The sequence below is a fragment of the Homarus americanus genome, unplaced genomic scaffold (assembly GCF_018991925.1).
Source record: "Homarus americanus isolate GMGI-L3 unplaced genomic scaffold, GMGI_Hamer_2.0 scaffold1024, whole genome shotgun sequence".
NCBI lineage: Eukaryota > Metazoa > Arthropoda > Malacostraca > Decapoda > Nephropidae > Homarus > Homarus americanus.
The window spans coordinates 10,918,032-10,939,187 of record NW_024715228.1 but is presented as its reverse complement, the minus strand read 5'-3'; the positions used below and the strand labels follow the sequence as shown (position 1 = coordinate 10,939,187).

The following is a 21,156-nucleotide window of genomic DNA, read 5'->3' as shown; positions in this document are numbered from 1 at the left end:
GTAGTAGGATCCATTCGTTATAGCATACCCCACTGTAGTTATTTAAATTTTGATATATTATTAGGGGAGCTTTTCTAAAAACACTTCTAAGTACAGCTATTTATTAGTTAACTGAATGGCATGGACACATAAATAGGTCATTATATTGACGTTATTAGACGACTCTCGGACACAAACATGAAATGGATACACTTCCCACCGTAAGTAACTCGCCCTATGGATCCCCCTGACAATGACTCGCCTGTGACCTGAGGGAAGCCCAGCAGCTGAGGACTCTGTCTGCAAGGCCTAGTACTGCTGGGGCGAGTGATCCTGGCGGGCACTGGACTCTGTCTCCTGTGGGAGACTCGGTGCTGGAAAGGAAGTCCACCTCCTGACCTCGACTTGTGACGAGTGTGACTCCGTCTACCTCAGAGTTCTGTCTCTCCCTTTCTATCTCATGGAAGGAGCTGTAGGCCCCTTATATTGTAGGTATTGGGCCCGCAGATGTCTCTTCTTAATTAACACTAATCTGGGTGTGTTTGATCAGGTGCGCGGTCATGTTACTTATCTTGGTATGCCGGTCGGCAATGTTTCTTTATTATTACCCTGGGTGTGTCTGGCCAGGTGTCAGGTTACTGGCTGGAAGGCAGTTTCTTAAATTAACAAGGTCAAGTCGCCGGTTGGCAGCAAGAACTCTTTCCCTTAGTGACTCTAATTACATACTGTAGGGTGGGTCAATTTATGTGGGTGTACAACTGCTCTACTGTTATATGTGTTGTTCTTCTCTGGGCTCTAAGCTATGGTCTGATAAACAATCATTACACCTCCTGCCAAGACCAAAGCTTCCATACCAGAGAACTGATGACACATATAGACAGTGATCATGGTAATATCATGTGCAGTATTTAGAATATCCCACTGAGACGATTTTGCAACCTCACATTCTACAAACAATTATCGCCACCTATCGGTAGCACTTCCCTCATAGTTACTGGTATGTATGTTTTTCTACTGGCTTGGTTTAGTCTGACAAAAATCACTATACCTCCAGCCAAGATCAAAGCTTCTATGCCAGGAGAAAAGACACATACACTGAGTGACCATAGTATGAGCTCAACTAGGATAGTTAATGAGCTAAAAAGATCCTACATATCTAGAATAGTATCTGAAGAAAACTATAATTTCACATTTTACAAATTATAGTGGGTGTTGTATGGCCTTGCCAGCCCAATCAGCAGTATGGCTACAACATTTCATTAGATAGTACAAAACAAGTGACTTATCTTTCTTAAATAATAAAAAAAAAATCCTCTGTGGTAAATGTTATCAGGTGTCACAGAATGAAATACTGTACGGAATTATATAAAAAAAATGTGCCGCCTTTCACATATTAGGGTGTTTTTTTTGTTTTGTTTCTCCAAACATTATACATACACAACAACAATACAGGTACTCCTCGACTTAAGGCAACCCAGACATACGACCGCCGTGGTCTGGTAAAATATTTATCAAATTACGTATTTTCAAGTCCCAACGTTAGTGATCGTGCTGTGTACTGACAAATTTTTTTTTTTTTTTTGTAATTCCCTTTAAAATGGCTGGCAAGCTTAAAAGTGAGAGTTCTCGTGGTGCTGAGAAGAAAAAGAGACACCCATTTTAAAATTTCTATGTATTATTTTCGCCTTATCGACTTAAGACCAATTCGACTTACGGCCTGGTTGTCGGGACAGAAACCCGTCATAAGTCAAGGAGAGACTGTACAGTGAGTTCTGCTATAACGCGTGTTTTGATAACGCGAATTTGCTCTAACGCGTTTTATGAATAGAGGAACGATATTTGTATAACGCGAACGCTTGTTTGCTGTAACGCGATTTTTGCTTACTATTTCTCTAATTTTGTGGTATTAACTGTGAATATGGTAAAGAAGAATATCTCCAAGAAGCGTTCTGGTGATCGAATTCCCGGTGATGATCGTAAAAGAAAGGATATAACACTTGAAGAGAAGTTCGATGTTATCAACCTCAAAATCACCCTTCTCCCCCATCAAGTTATATTCATATTTTTTCAAGATAAAGTGTTACATTTACTGTATGATTTCATTATTAGATATGAATGTAACATTTATTTAGACTGCTATCCTTTGTGTTAGGCTAACTACTAATTTTTTTTCGATTTCGAGTAGTAATCTGCACCTAATCCTATTTTCTCCATAAGCTCTGTTATTTCTATTACGCGATTTTCTATAACACGATATTTTACAAGAACACAACTATCACGTTATAGCAGAACTGACTGTACAGTAGTGTGGCCCAGCATGGCTCACCATCTCCACCAGCTGATATCAAGGATGCTGGCAGTACAGCAGCGGTGGTAGGTTGGTTCTTCCAATGTTCCACCTCAACATCGTCGAATTTCTTCTGATGTCAGCACAGCACGTCTTAGGTTCTTCTCTCTTCACATTGTACGTTTTCTTTCTTCAGTAACTCACCTTGTATGTCCTGTCTCCACACCTTGTATGTCCTGTCTCCACACCTTGCACGTTTTCTTCCATCTGTTGTTATCACCACACCTTCTCACTTCCTCCTGGTGGTTTATAATCCAACTTTCCTCTTGCATTAGTTTCTATCATTCTTAAGGTGGGTTTTCCAGTTCCATCTGAGTTTCTTCTATGTTTAAGCATCATCTATTTCTATATTTTCTTATCTTCGTCTTCAGTAATTCCGCCAATCCGGCCGGGGGTAGCCGGTCACACTGGGATGGGTGCCATCACTGGACGACGTGTGGGGCAGGATCAGCATCCCAGTACCCGATCTCGGTACTAGAGCTGCACAGGCACCGGTCCGCCCTGTCCCACGGACCCTCGGTGGAAATCCCCTCCTTGGTTTGGCCGGCCAGGGTTTAACGTGTGGTGCTGCAGGGTCCACCTCGTCACAGCCTCGTTCCGTACGTCTTGACTGCCTAAAGTAAAAAGAAAGTATAAAATCTCCTTAATCCTAGTCCAAGGGAGGACTTGAGAGAAGTGAAGTGCTGCATTCATCACGCTGCTTTTCCCTCTGTTCGTATATGCTGTTCCAGTTCCTTATGGTTGGAGTCAACGGCCCATCGTCACCTCTTGATTGCTGCTGTCGTCCAAGGGTTTGCATCTTGTGACATAAGATGCTGTCATCCTGCCCAATCACTGCATACAGCTTGGCCATGCGACGTCAGGTCATACCCAAGTGAGCTAGTTATCTCCAACGTCTGGCTGGCCATGGGGCGGTACTGTGTGTGACATTTGACAGAGAAAGACTATCCTAAAGGGATGATGGATTAGTTGGAAGTGCATCCATTAAAAAAAAAAAAATTACTTTATACATAAAGTCAATGTTTGGCAACTATGAGTTCCATTGAGACAATGTTCTCATTAGGCTGGTTTGGGGAGTGTAGCTTAGCTCACTACAGCTGGACTGTTTGTCAGCATGTGTCAGGGTGCATTATAAATCATTCTAACATAAAAATACACTGAGTGAAGCTCTGCAAGTATCACCATATCAATTACATAAACCATCAATTTCAAAGCATAGCTTACAGGACAACACAGACTGGAAATGAGTGAGGTCACACGGGGCGGGGCAATGGAGGCAGGTGGGCAGACATGCCGGGTGGGGTGGGGTGGAGTGGGGATGGTAGGGTGAGGCAGGTGGAGTGTGATGAGGAGTTACTTTACCTGTAATCTGTTATTATTTAAACACTTATTTAATGAACAAAAGCTTTCATTACATTTAACCTTTTCCTAATCATTAGCCACTCGGCACTCTCGGTACGAGTTACTTCACTGACTATAAATTCAAGCCAATAAGTACATCATTACATAAACTATCTTACTCTTTTTGCTGTAATGCAACTTTGACATGCTTGCCCAGTCTCAGAACAAAGCCGGTTGTAACTAAGTCATCAGTAATGGGCACAGTGGAAGGAGGACCCTTTGTCCGTACAGACTGACCTCACCTTCACAATAAGGGAAGTTTACTGGGAGGTGGTTGGGGAGATTAGGACAGGGAGGAGGATGTAGGTTATAAGACATGTTAGGTTCTTACGGTTAGTATAGACACAGCTTCCATCGCTAAAAACAATGGGTACGTGTAGCACTGACCTACGATTACCATGTACTGTGGACATTTAGAACAGTACAAATCGCTGGGGTTAGTGACACATTAATTATATAAAGCACTGAACATATTCCGTGGAGTGTGTTATGCTAGTAGCAATTTGCACATACAACGATAAAAAACATTTACTTGCGTTGTTAAGATGACATACTAGGGCACTTTTCATGCTGTATTACTCAGGGTTCCTTATTGCACATGGTTAAGCAATACATTACTCAAATTGAATTACATATTTCAGCGGGCGTTCGTAATGAAGATTGTGTAACTTGAGTGCTTGTTTCACATTATATACTCCTTTTGGGGGGCTCATGTTGAGAACCACATGGAGTTTCTTTCCACCTCTATCCTTGAAGATGCAATACTTTGCTTCTGATTCACAGGTTGCTTTAAACTATTGTCATGATATAAATGTTGATATAATCTTGAAGAACTATTTCATAATAGCCAGTGAGGAGCAACTCAGATACCACTCACCTCCCTGGTATTATCAAGGAAGTCGGCAGAAGTGAAGGATTTGTTATAGCGAGATTGGTCAGTGAAATTGTCCAAGGTGACATTCTGGTTGAATAACCTTATAGGCCTCTTGAACATAAAATGGGATTTTGTGCTTTATTCTTTTTTTGTTATTTTTTATTGTTGTTATTATTAATATTATTATTTGACTGTTTTACTCTCTAGGTATCCGCCCATATGAGTGTCGAATCTGTGAGGCAGTTTTCACACGTCAGCATTCTTTAAACTACCACATGCTGATCCACACCAACCAAACCCGGTTTACATGTGAGGACTGTGACCGCAAGTTTCGCCATCCTTCACACTTCAAAGAACACCGCCGGCGTCATACTGGGGAGTCTCCTTATGAGTGCTCAGATTGCCTTATGAGGTATTTTGTGAATACTTGTACTAGTTTTATATTATCCTTCCTATTCAGTGTTCAGATTTTCATATTGGTGTCTGTTGTCTAAAATGATTCACAAAGAAAAAGTGGCCACATGTAACTGAAGGGAATTTATAGGATAAGTACAGGAGTCCTCATTATATGTTGGGGATATGTTCCAGAAAAAAAGCAGTTTATAGTGAAATGGTTTATAATGAGGAATTTTGCCTCACAAGAATGAATGTAATTTGGGGTATATGTGATATGACATGTACAGTAATACCCCTTGATAGCTCAGGATGTGTACCTAGAGAGAGAAAGCTTTCAGCAAATCAGCTTACATTGGGTCGCTGTAACATACTGTATAATAATTGATATGGAGACATATCTTTGAGTGATACATGATGGCTTAATTTGTCTACTTGTACACTTAGACAACTGACTAATGAATAAACCAGGGAATACACAGATGCATAATATATTAGAATATTATTTATCAAGTGCTGAGAAATACAGTACAGTGTTATTAACTATGTACTAATGACATTTGTGGTGAGCATGAGAGATAGAGAGCGCTGGCATCATGGTTTGTAATCAAAGCACCGGGAATTTAATATTGATGTAATAACTCAGCTGGAGTTGAGTGTTTTTTTTTTGGAGGGGGGGGTTCCGGGAAAAATTATTATTTTACATTAATACTTTATTAACCTGGCACCAAATGAACCTAAGTAATATGGGTATTATGGTGAAATTACATACTGTCGTGTTGAAGGGGTTGTAGGCTTAATGGAGCGGAGGAAGGGATTTGTCTCGGTATTCCAGCCACTCACCCACCCTAACTCCCACCTCACCCACCCTAACTCCCACCTCACCCACCCTAACTCCCACCTCACCCACCCTAACTTCCACCTCACCCACACAGAATTCACTTCTCTTCTCCATTTTTTTTATTATTATTATTATTATTATTATTCATTTTCTATATTTCTAAGTCGCATTAGAGCATTGAAATGATACTTCCAAAAATTTTACGGTTTCTTATGTAACAGTACCACATGCACAGCCTTCTCACAGCTAACAAGTACCTATGTTTTATGGTGATATCTTGACTTATATTCTCCCAAGCACAATACAGTGATATCCCCATTAGCCGTAACAATTGGTGCAGAGCACTTCTGTGGACGAGAGATTTCCGGCTAACCGGACGACTTTCTCAAACCCGGAAAAATCCCCCATCCCCGGAAATATTTCCGGTTACTGGAAAAACTTTCTGAGTGTTTAAACTATGTATCTTGCACAGACAAACACGATCCCACATCCTCAGAATGTTTCTTTGTGCTGGGTGTTAGAGCAAAGACTGGTATTTTCCACTCCCTTGGGGCTGTGGGGGATTAGTGGATCTCATGTACCTGACCTGACACAATGTCAGGTGGAGGTAGGGTGGGGTATTGTTGGTCTCATATAGCTGACCTGATACAGGACCTGAAGATGTCTTGAATAAACATGAAAGCTAAAATACAGTATTTTTTATACTTACACTTATCACATTGTATACCTTCAACATTGCGTTACATAAGATTTTAAAATGTGGATTGAGAAAGCTGAAAGGTGTGGGTGATTGGAGAGATAATGGAAACCATTCATAAATTTATGTCATACAATATGGGGGTTTTAGGTGTCTGGGTGTGATGTTGTGGTATTAATTAATAAATAAGCAATATTGCATTGTCATTGACAGTCATTTGAAAAGTAGCAGCGTACTACAATTATCACAACTATTCATCAAACTACTGTACAGTAGTACCCCGATTTACGCGGTCAATTGAACCCACAGGGTACCGCGGAAAGTGAAAACCGCGTAAAGTGAACAACAGAACATATGGGATTAATTCCAATAGAGATTGGCCCGACCCCCAAACTCCACTTTTTCCGACACAATACCTATGTTGTATTAAAAATAACATCTTAATTTTATGATGGTATGCACACACAATTAATATTTAAGAGAAATACAGTCGTCAGGTTAATGTCCATTCAAATAATGGACTCAAATCTACCCTCCCCCTCCCTCTTCCCAGCTCACTAGCTCCTACCTCTCTGAGAAATGTTTGGGTGAAAACACTAGATTTTAACGTTTAGTAATAAATAATACCTCAGACTAAAGTTAGGATAATATAATTGACATTTCTGGATTCCTTGCAGGTCAGGGAATATTTTGAATGTAAACTTCATATATTTTGCACAAAAGATAAAATATTTGCTTTGTGTAAACCAAATTATTACATTAGATCTAACATTTGTAAGTCTAATGCAAAATCCATGATGTTTATATTCAAAATGATCATCATATTGTAAGAATTCCAGCAATGTAAATTATATTCTGGCCGGGTAATTTGTATGAATTTTATGAGCTAAATAAAAAAAAAAAATTATGCTTCACCGCGTATATGAGTAGATATATATGAGTAGATGCACCGCGGAAAGTGAAAGTCGAAAGTCCGGTTCTGGCAAGGTACCGCGTAAATAAGAAATCGCGGAAAGTGAAACCGTGTAAACGCTGGGTAATACTGTACTGTCATTAACAATACAATATTGTTTATTATTCATTAATTATTACCACTACACCACATCATACATATAGTCTTTTGTGTGAGACACTGTGAGTTTGAGGGAGGCAAGGTGCTGGCAGGGGGAGGCAAGGTGCAGGCAGGGGGCAGGGAGAGGTGACACACACACTCTCCAACATTTATTATTATATTTTCTCATATGATCAGCCTCTTATGGTGTGTGTTTTATCATGGTTAATATAAAATATTAAACACATTAGAAAAAATACGATGTATAATTATTAATTTGACGTCAAAATTACATGACAAGTCGAATGATAAGGCAATATTTTCACCCAGACCTCTCTACTGGGAGGGGGAGTAGGTGGCGGGTTAGCTTAACCATTGCCAAATTTACCAGTTTTTTTATTTAATCATTACAGTACTGATACATTATAAAAAGTATTGTATATGAAGGGTACAAGTATTAATAAGCACAGAATATTACAGTAAACATATCTTTATTAATTAATAAATAAAAAAAGTACAGGGGGTAATTTTTTTTTTTTACAATAGTAAAGGCAAGCACGGGGAGACGACGAAGAACTTTTTTGGGGCGTGTGCAGTCAGTTCCCCTCCCTCCCTCCCTCCTCACCTTCTTACTCCTTACAGAATTTTAAATTAAAGAAAACATATAGTTTGTATAATGAACATCCTCATAAATTACCGACTCATGAATTATAGGAATAGAATTAGGTGCGTACAGTACTGTACTTACTTGAGGGTGTCTTGGTACAGTAATGTGTGGTACACAAACAATGGCCACTGCTATGTGAGGTAGTGTATATACTGAGTTCATGCAATGTTAATTTCCAGTAAAATTATACTCGTACACTGAAATCACTGTTGATGTCTTAACACAGCTTAAATGCTGTGTTTTAGGTTGATTGTGTCCTATGTACAGCAATTGTACAGTACTGCACAAAAAACTACACAAAACAGAAGTGAGCAACAGATGAACCTTGTAGGGGGACTGGTGACAAAGAATTATGCACTGAGCCTGCTCTGAGGCTAGCCTGAGGTGAGGGGGGGGGGTTCATCTAAAGATGCATCAGCCAATTACAGATGTCCCATGAGGTGACATGACTGCAATAACCAATCATTGCGTGCGAGCCTATGACCTAAGTTCCCTCGAGCGTCTCAGCCTCATGCCACCCATGCACAGAGGACCCGAGACTCGGGAACATGACGCATTATTTCTATACTTGTTATAGTACGTACAGTATTTAATATTTTATATTATCAATGATAAAATAGACACCGTAAGTGGCTGATCATACAAGAATACGGTGGTCCCTCGATTAACTAACGGTTCAATTAACGAAATTTCGGGTAACGAATTACCTCCCCTAAGGATTTTCAGTTCCATTAATGAACAAAACTTCAATTAACAACAGCCCTACGAGAAACGCGCTTTGTTGTGCGCATCAGCTGATCGGCTTGTCTGCCAATACACTAATTGGTTCTATGTTTGCATTCTTTTCCAGTGGAGTAAATATCAAGAAAGTTGGTCTCTTGAACATTTGCATTCTTTATATTAAAATTATTGGTCATTCTAAAATTTAGTTAACATATTGATAATATATACAGTACAGAGAACAGTTTTTGTGTGCCCTTGAGCTGATTGAATCACCCACTAACGCTTCTCAGTTTTACAGTGGAGTGAACATCGAATTTGTTGGTCTCTTGAATATTTTTGCATTTTTACATTAAAATTATTGCTCATTCTGAAATTTAGTTAACATATTGATAATATACAGTGCAGAAATTATCATGAAACATGAAGAAGGCATTAGAACCAATGCACTCTGTAAAGAATATGGCATGTCATCATCGACTGCCTCTACAATCAGCTGAGTTTATTTATGAGTGTTTGTTTTAACATAATAATACAAAAAACAATGTTTTGTTTATTCTAGGAGATGGGCTGAGGTGCATCTACGTAGACTCTCAGTCTTTTAAGTATTTTGTGTTTCTCTCAAGTACCAAACTAAATTATTCCATTGAAACAACACTTTGATTTAGTGTGAATTTGGTTTAAAGTGACCTCTCTTGGGAAGTGTCTCGCGTTATATCAACGTTCTACTGTATAGGGTTTTAGTAGCGAAACCCAACTGTCTTTCTTCTATTTATTAAGAAAATATATTATACTAGCAGAATCGCCGCCCTCCGGGTGGCTCATCCGCTAGGCAACGGTAGGACGCCACCCTCCGGGAGGCTCCACATTCTCACTGTTCATTCACCAAAACTTCTTCATCCATCAATAGTTCATTAACGGTGTATATAAGTTCCACCATGTTTTTCACTACAACAGTACAGCAAATTATATTTTTTTAGCATTAAACTGTTATTATTTTATTGTTTAATCATCACTACATATAACACCATCCATCATCACTCCATATAACACCACCCATCATCGCTACATATAACACCACCCATCATCGCTACATATAACACCACCCATCATCACTACATATAACACCATCCATCATCTTCACTACATATAACACCACCCATCATCGCTACATATAACACCACCCATCATCACTACATATAACACCACCATCATCACTACATATAACATCATCCATCATCATACATATAACACCATCCATCATCACTACATATAACACCACCCATCATCACTACATATAACATAACACTACCCATCATCATCACTACATAACACCATCCATCATCAGTACATATAACACCATCCATCATCAGTACATATAACACCACCTATCATCACTACATATAACGACATCCATCATCACTACATCATCATCACTACATATAACACCATCCATCATCACTACATATAACACCATCCATCATCACTACAGATAACACCATCCATCATCACTACATATAACACCAATCATCATCACTACATATAACACCATCCATCATCACTACATATAACACCAATCATCATCACTACATACACCAATCATCATCACTACATATAACACCAATCATAATCACTACATATAACACCAATCATCATCACTACATATAACACCAATCATCATCACTACATATAACACCATCCATCATCACTACATATAACACCACCCATCATCACTACATATAACACCAATCATCATCACTACATATAACACCAATCATCATCACTACATATAACACCATCCATCATCACTACATATAACACCATCCATCATCACTACATATAACACCAATCATCATCACTACATATAACACCATCCATCATCACTACATATAACACCAATCATCATCACTACATATAACACCAATCATCATTACTACATATAACACCATCCATCATCACTACATATAACACCAATCATCATCACTACATATAACACCAATCATCATCACTACATATAACACCATCCATCATCACTACATATAACACCATCCATCATCACTACATATATCACCAATCATCATCACTACATATAACACCATCCATCATCACTACATATAACACCATCCATCATCACTACATATAACACCATCCATCATCACTACATATAACACCAATCATCATCACTACATATAACACCAATCATCATCACTACATATAACACCAATCATCATCACTACATACACCAATCATCATCACTACATACACCATCCATCATCACTACATATAACACCATCCATCATCACTACATATAACACCATCCATCATCACTACATATAACACCAATCATCATCACTACATATAACACCAATCATCATCACTACATATAACACCATCCATCATCACTACATATAATACCAATCATCATCACTACATATAACACCAATCATCATCACTACATATAACACCAATCATCATCACTACATATAACACCAAACATCATCACTACATATAACACCACCCATCATCACTATATATAACACCATCCATCATCACTACATATAACACCATCCATCATCACTACATATAACACCAATCATCATCACTACATATTACACCATCCATCATCACTACATATAACACCAATCATCATCACTACATATAACACCAATCATCATCACTACATATAACACCATCCATCATCACTACATATAACACCATCCATCATCACTACATATAACACCAATCATCATCACTACATATAACATCATCCATCATCACTACATATAACACCACCCATCATCACTACATATAACACCATCCATCATCACTACATATAACACCATCCATCATCACTTCATATAACACCAATCATCATCACTACATATAACACCATCCATCATCACTTTGTATAACTTTAATCATCATCTTCCTTATAACACCATCCATCATCACTACATATAACACCAGTCATCATCACTACATATAACACCAATCATCATCTTCCACATACCAACATCCATCATCACTACATACTAACATAATCATCATCTTTCTACATATAACAGCAATCATCCTCTACATATAACACCATCCATCATCACTACATATAACACCAATCATCATCACTACATATAACACCATCCATCATCACTACATATAACACCACCCATCATCACTACATATAACACCATCCATCATCACTACATATAACACCATCCATCATCACTACATATAACACCAATCATCATCACTACATATAACACCATCCATCATCACTACATATAACACCATTCATCATCACTACATATAACACCAATCATCATCACTACATATAACACCATCCATCATCACTACATATAACACCAATCATCATCACTACATATAACACCATCCATCATCACTACATATAACACCATCCACCATCACTACATATAACACCATCCACCATCACTACATATAACACCAATCATCATCACTACATACACCATCCATCATCACTACATATAACACCATCCATCATCACCACATATAACACCATCCATCATCACTACAGTATATATATATATATATATATATATATATATATATATATATATATATATATATATATATATATATATATATATATATATATATATATATATATATATATTATATATATGATAAAATCTCGGGAAAATGGAAACAGCAGACACCTTAGTTTAGGTCATATTCGAACATCTTCAGGGCAACTGGAATAAAGCAAAGCTAAGGTCTCGATTTATCAAATTTATCTATCCTTTTCATTGTGGATTTACATGAAATATATATATATATATATAGTAATATATATATATATATATATATATATATATATATATATATATATATATATATATATATATATATATATATATATATATATATATACAGTGAACCCTCACTTTCGGCGGTTAATTCAGCCCACGGCCCGCGTAAAGTGAACAACTTTTTATATGGGATTAATGAAATAGAGGCCGGGCCCACCCCAAACTCCACTTTTTCAGACACAATACCTGCGTTGTAGTAAAAATAACTTCTTAACTTTATGATGGTATGCACACAATTAATAATTAAGAAATATCAATAATATTAGGTTTTTAACACTTACATTAGTAGAAAAGATGGCTGGGCACGGGGATGAGGGTTGGTTCGAGCAGAGGAGCAGATTATTGGCTCATGTATCAATTGTATCACTATCCACCACAAGCTTGCAGGGCCTCTTTGTCAAACCCTCAAAGTCCATATAAGTCCATATCCTCTACTCATTATCACTATCACTGACTTGGGCGGCTGTGGTGGGTGGTGAAGAACTCGTGTATGTTTTGATGACTGGGCGACCTTGTCGCACCCTGCCGTGCCGCTCTCCGCGTAAAAGGTACACACCACGGAAAGTGAGCATTCGGTTTTGGCAGGGTGCAGTAAGCGAGGTTGACTGTATATACATATATATATACAGGGTGTCCCATACATTTCCATACATAGGAAAAATAAATATATGAAAATCCATTTTTTTATATAATATGCTCTACATGACTACCATTCTGTTGAAAACACTCTTCAATCGTGTCCTCCACTGCTGAAGAACACGTTCAAGCACAGCTGGAGTTATGCTTGTTATGGCGTTGGTGATCATTGTTAGAGCATAGGACACCCTGTGTATAATATATAATATATATATATATATATATATATATATATATATATATATATATATATATATATATATATATATATATATATATATATATATACAGTGTACCCCATAGCAGCTGTCAATAGAACCCAGAGGGTCCCGTGTTAAGTGAAATCCGCGTTAAGTGAACAACAGAACATATGGGATTAATTTTAATAAGAAACGGCCCGACCCCAATCTCCACTTTTTGAAGACACATAACTATGTTGTAGTAAAAATAACATCTTAATTTTATGATGGTACATGCACACAATTATCGTAAGAAATAGAGAAATACAGTGAGTTAATGTCCATTCAAATAATGGACTCAACTCCCTCCCCTCTCACACTACACTGCCCTCTTCCTCTCAGAAATTTTGGGGAAAACCACTAATTTTAATAAATAATACCTCAAACTAAAGTTAGGATAATACAATTGACATTGCTGGATTCCTTGTAAGACCAGGAATATTTTGAATATAAATGTCTATATTTTTGCACAAAAGATAACATATTTACTCAGAAAACATTTTATCTAAAATTTGTATGTCTAATGCAAAATATATGATGTTTATATTCAAAATGATCATCAAGTATAAAATTCCAGCAATGTAAATTATATTCTGACCGGGTAATTTGTATGAATTTTATGAGCTAAAACAAATATCTTCAGTTAATAAAAAAAAAATATTCTTCACAGGGTAACAGATGGTCGGTCGTCCCTCCCTCCCCCCCCCCCACCAACCGTCCCAAGGATGTGTGGGAATACCAGAATACTTAACTTTTTGTAATAAATAATACCTCAAACTAAAGTTACGATAATATAATTGACATTGCTGGATTCCTTTAAGACCAGGAATATTTTGAATATAAATGTCATATATTTTGCACAAAGATAACATAGTTACTCAGAAAAAATGTTATCTAAAATTTGTATGTCTAATGCAAAATATGATGTTTATATTCAAAATGATCACCAAATTATCAGAATTCCAGCAATATAAATTATATTCTGGCGAGTAATTTGTATGAATTTTATGAGCTAAAACAGAGTCAGGCAGGGTGGCGGGTGGGGCAAATCTAAAAATAGCGTCTCGAGCTGGACACTCACATGTGTGGAAAAAATCGTGTTAAGTGAAAGTTCAGCTCTGGCGAGGCACCGCATTATATGATAAAGCAGCGTTAAGTGAAACGGCGTTAGGCGGGGAATTACTGTATATATGTATATATATATATATATATATATATATATATATATATATATATATATATATATATATATATATATATATATAAAATCTGCAGGGAAAATGAAACAGCGAATTACCTTGGCTTTAGGTCTTGAATAAAGGCAGCTAAGGCTCATTTCATTGTGGATTTACATGAAAAAAAAAAAAAAAAAAAAAAATATATATATATATATATATATATATATATATATATATATATATATATATATATATATATATATATATATATATATATATATATATATATATATATATATATATATATATATATATATATATGTGTGTGTATATACATACATACATACATACATACATACATACATACAGGGTGTTCCGTAAATGTCTTTCATAAATTAAGCGGTGTATTCCTGAGACAATTTGGTCATTTAGTAATTTATATTTATTTATGTCTCAGGAATACACCCCTGAATTATGAAAGGTATTTACTGAACACCCTGTATATACAGTAATAAAATTAAAATTCCTCCAAAATCAGTAAAAATCATATGTTTGAATACTGCACACAACAAGGATGAGCTGCCATGTTTATTGCTATGATAAACAATAAATTTGATGCATAGCATATCATAAAATGAGGGTAAATGCCACCCCGGGCAAAATGCGTTTTTTTTTTTTTTATGGATATCATTATTTTCAGCCTTCTTCTACATGTTGGTGTTGGATGTAACCCCCCCTAGGTAGACTAGAAATATGGTAGAAAGTCCTTCAAAAATAGGATGTCAATTCTCCTCGGGCCGGGAGCTGCGTATCTGGCTGTGCTCAGTAAGTGAAGGTGGTCACATCCCGTTCAGAGTGAGAGGAGCGCGAGCCAATGACACACACACACACATCTATCCTTTTTAATTTTATAGTTACATATTACATTTTTGTTATTTCTTTACTACACATACGCACCCATGCTATTCATTTTTCTTATTTTATAGTTTTATATTACATTTTCTTTTTTTCTAAGCCATGTGATTTATATACAGTAGAGTGGAATACATGGTAAAGAAGTTCTTTTTTTTTCCGAGACATGAATTTGCGAGTTCAGGCCGTGATAGTATGCATTGTAGGAAAATCTCTCTCCGGCACCTCTCAATCCCTGTAGGTGCTGGATAACCCTGTATTCTATGGTACTGTACTGACAATCATGTATAATTCTTTATACTCTAATTCATCTTCAGTGAGTAGCATATTTTGAAGAACCCTCTTTATTGTAAAAAATAACTTGTTGGTGAGAGACACACCATATATTTAGGCATTTGCGTTGGTAACGGATGTGAGTGAATATACAGAGCCAGGATCCCTTTTCATGACTTTATTCTTTTAGAGAGAGAAAAAAAAGGATCATTTTGAGGGCTAAATTGCCAGACTTCCCTATAACCATGCTAATGTTCAGGCTTCAAGAAATACTGCAGTTGGATGTTTTAGCAACTTTTATAAACTTACAATGAAGTTTAAGGTTAAAATTGATGTTTTACATAATGAACATGATTATATTTTCATGCAATGCTTAACATTCTTTGCAGGTTTAAAACTCGCAATACATACAAACGACATTTGAGAACAAGACATGGCAAGTTGTTGACGACCCAAGGAGCCATCATCATCCTGTCACAGGAAGAGGCAGATCGCATGAAGAAGACACAGGGAAGAAAACCTCCCAGGACCCGTCAGCCTCTAAAGATTATTAGCCCTGAAGCTGCTGCTCAGATGGAAGAAGAGCAGATATGGACTGACTTTGAGGAAGGTGATCGTGAGGAAGAGAATGAGGATGATGATGAAGAGGAAGAAGGAGAAGAAGAAGAAGAAAGAAGAAGAAGGAGGAGGAGGCTCTCATACAGATGAGTCTCTTCAGTCAGGTGACCTTACAGATGTAGGGGGTTGTCAGATATCATCTAACACTATGGTCAGGACTCTGGGGGTCCAACAAGTAACCAATGGCAAAACGGGTCTGCTTATCAGGTCCAAAAAAATAAGTTCAGCCAAGAATCAAAAGAGACTTAACCATATAGAGGGAATAACCAATTGGGAGAAGACTCGTGAAAAAAAATTAGATGAGAGTACTTATTTGGAGGAGGGAGTTGAGGAAGAGGTTGTGACTGAGGAAGTTGCTATGGACGATTTGCGTACATATGTCTTCCAGCCACCGCCAGAACATAATTCACTGCCTAAGGTCAATATAAGATCATCTTGGAATACCATTAATATTGATCTTAAAAGTTTAGAAAGCCACTGAACCTATTGTTTCAGCAGACATAAGTAATGTCAGTAATATGGAAGGTGCTAAGGTAGATAATATCATTAGTCAAGTGACAGAGGAAGTGACAACCCAAATTGTAGGTAGTTGTACAGAGTTTGTGGGTGACCAGATATCCCCAGATGAAGTGATTACAATATGTGCTGGCATGGAAAGTCTCACTGATGAAGTGATCTTGTCATCTGTGACGAGGCAACAGAATGCTGGATCAGGGAATAAACATGACTGGTTTACAGTCAAGAAACCTCTGAAATGCTATGGGAGACCAGGGTATAGTGTACTGGAGCCTGGTGGCAACATTACTTCTGAGGTAACAACGGTTCCTTCAAATACTCGGCCAGATTCTAACATTAACACCAGTAATGGTCATGGGGTTTATGTTGTTGAGTATGTTCAGGGTCAAGATGGAAGGTTGGCCAAAGTTTACCATGGTAGTGCCTCACTTGTAAGTAGAAATAATCAGCAGCTGTCCACTTATACAACCAGTGCAGACAACTTTGAAGGGACTTCAGTAAGTCGAGACATAACCTCGCCAGTAACTACTGTAGCCCATGCTGCCATTGGATCATCTTTCAGTGGTACATCCTCAACCTCAGTGAATAATTCTGCCAAGTTGATGATTAGGGGAGCAGCTAGAAGGTGTTAGGCTTCAGACAGTGGGTAGTGTTGCTAATACAGGTGTAACTACTTTTGCTCCAGTCAGAACCATCAGCCTTGTTAATGGTGGATCTTATTCTAATAATGATAGGGTAGTTATCAATAAACAGGTTGTGAACAATGTTGTAGTTAACAACCGTATTGTTAAGAATGGTAGTCTGGTGAGTGTTAGTTGTGGAGAACACCGGGGAACACCAGTAACCTTAAATCCATCACCATCTGTTGTTGTTACTTCTGTTCCTTTTATCACTGACACTCCAAGTGTGCCCAATATAGTCAGGAGGTACTGCCTTGGTCTACACACACAGTAACACAAAACCACATGTCAGCCAACCATATAAGCAGTAGTATGGGGGAGATGAATACAGGAAAAAGAGCTGTAGTTGATGTGAGTAAGGATCAGTTTGGCCACCCACTGGTTAATCAAGAGGTACAGCAGTTGGACACAACTAATAATGAGTTATTATTAGAAAATGTTGAGATCATTGAGAGTTTGGATGTAGGAAACAGAGTGACAGGAATGGTTGAGGAGGAAGAGATGGATCAGCAAGGTCAGCAAAATATGTACATGTCCCAGCCACAAAATCATCTTGAGAAATGTGTGGGAGTTCTCAGCATCTAATTCCAAGGTTAAAGTTGAGGAGGTAAGGCCTAGTGAGACAGCCATTACAGAAACTACCTCTGAATATGTAGACCAGCTTTTCCATCAAAATGTAACCCAGAATGTGTACAGTAACTCGGATGTCCTGCCCCCAGTTAATTGTGAACCAGTCAAACCAACACATGCCTTTCTACCCTCACAGTCCATAACTCAACATAGATCTACTATTCACAATATCAGCACTGTTGAAGCCATGCCTTCACCTCTTCTTCCAACTTCATTACAAATTTAATATTTCTTGACTCGTTGACCAGGTTTATTACTCTTACTAACTTAAAGCCAGTTCACATGTTACCATATGCATGAAGAAGTTACTATGTTAAAGGCTTTTCATATATATATATATATATATATATATATATATATATATATATATATATATATATATATATATATATATATATATATATATATATATATATATATATATATATACAGTTACTTCTATGGCAGTTAATGTAACCGGAGGTACCCGAGAAGCGAAGCAGCGTAAAGTGAATAACATAACATATGGGATTAATTGAAATGGAGTCAGGCCGATCCCCAAACTCCACTTTTTGGCGACACATAACTATGTTTAGTAAAAATAACATCTTAATTTTATGATGGTACATGCACACAATTAATACTTAAGAAATAGAAATACAGTCGCCAAGTTAATGTCCATTCAAATAATGGACGACTCCCTCCCCCTCTCACACTACACTGCTGGCTCTTCCCTCTCTGAGAAATTTTGGGAAAACCAGGTATAGTAATAAATAATAGCTCAAACTAAAGTTAGGATAATATAATTGACATTGCTGGATTCCTTGTAAGACCAGGAATATTTTGAATATAAATGTCATATATTTTTCACAAAAGATATATACTTACTCCAGATTAAACATTTTATCTACAAATTTTATGTCTAATGCAAAATATAGTGTTTATATTCAAAATGATCACCAAATTGTAAGAATTCAGCAATGTAAATTATATTCTGGCGGAGTAATTTGTATGAATTTTATGAGCTAAAACAAATAATGTATCTTCAGTTAATAAAAAAAAAAATATTACTTCGACACTATCTGTCAATCAAAGTACCCCACCTTGCCTCCCCCTCTTCCAACCGCGTGGTCAGTCCCAACCCTCCCCAACCCCCCAATCCTCCTTCAAGAGATGTTGGGTGAAAAATTTAGATTTAACATTTTGTATTAAATAATACCTCAGATTAAAGTTAGAATAATATAATTGACATTGCTGGATTCCTTGTAAGACCAGGAATATTTTTGAATATAACGTCATATATTTTGCACAAAAGAAAACATACTTACTCGGATTAAACATTTTATCTAAAAATTTTATGTCTAATGCAAAATATATGATGTTTATATTCAAAATGATCACCAAAATGTAAGAATTCCAGATGTAAATTATATTCTGGCGGGTAATTTGTATGAATTTTATGAGCTAAAATAAAAATCTTCAGTTAATAAAAAAAAATATTCTTCACACGGTAACAGATGGTGGTCATGGTCCTCCTCCTCCCCCACCCCCCACCGCGTCCCTACTAGATAAATGTGTGGGAATACCAGACTGTTTACCTTTAGTAATAAATAATAAATCAGACTAAAGTTAGGATAATATAATTGACATTGCTGGATTCCTTGTAAGACCAGGAATATTTTGAATATAAATATCATATATTTTGCACAAAGATAACATATTTACTCAAGAGTAAACATTATATCTAAAATTTGTATGTCTAATGCAAAATCTATGATGTTTATATTCAAAATGATCATCAAATTGTAAGAAATTCCAGCAATGTAAATTATATTCTGGCGGATAATTTGTATGAATTTTATGAGCTAAATTAAAAAATTATACTTCACGGTGTAAAGGGTACACCCACCGCGGAATGTGAGCATCCTGGGTTCTGGCAGGGCACAGCGTAAGCGTGAAGCAGAGAAGGACCGCGTAAAGTGAGGTTGACTGTATATATATATATATATATATATATATATATATATATATATATATATATATATATATATATATATATATATATATATATATATATATATATATATATATATATATATATATATATATATATATATATATATATATATATATATATATATATATAAAATCTCTCTCTCTCTCTCTCTCGTTGTATTGTAAAAATGGTGTTAATAACCTAAAACTCTTAGCTGTAAGTATTCTGTACCACACAGTTAGAAAATGACAGTTTTAGGTCATAGGAAAACTTATTCCATCAATTTTTATATTCATGTGCTTGTGTATACATTTTGAACCTATAATTGCACATAAAACCAAACATCTTGAATTTAGTACAACATTCTCTTTAAAGTTATCCAAATCATTATGAGAAGGCTTCCATTTTTACACCACTATTATCAAAGCTTATAAATTCTTCATACATTGCATTCAAGAAAGGTTGCAATACCATGATGTACAGTAAATAGAAACTAACCATTATACTTTAAAAAAAATTAGGCCTTAGCTGTTTGACTTATGCCATTGCATCACTATTGGGCTCTTTGAAATCTCAGTGTGTATGAAGTATTTCTTACCCACAAAATGTACAGTTCTGGGTAACAGGGACATTGTGTCACTTAATGGCATACTGTATAATAATTTTATATAAGAGGGGTTA

General features: G+C 36.6%; 1 protein-coding gene across 1 annotated transcript in view; it reads left to right on the top strand.

Moving 5' to 3' along the window:
* The window catches only part of LOC121856873 (zinc finger protein 860-like), a 36,871-nt gene extending 20,107 nt beyond the window's left edge, over positions 1-16,764 (top strand). The window contains exons 4-5 of the mRNA XM_042352649.1: positions 4,809-5,013; positions 16,446-16,764. Coding sequence (XP_042208583.1) covers positions 4,809-5,013; positions 16,446-16,764 — 524 coding nt within the window. The remainder of the gene's footprint in view (positions 1-4,808; positions 5,014-16,445) is intronic.
* Positions 16,765-21,156: the final 4,392 nt, after the last annotated feature.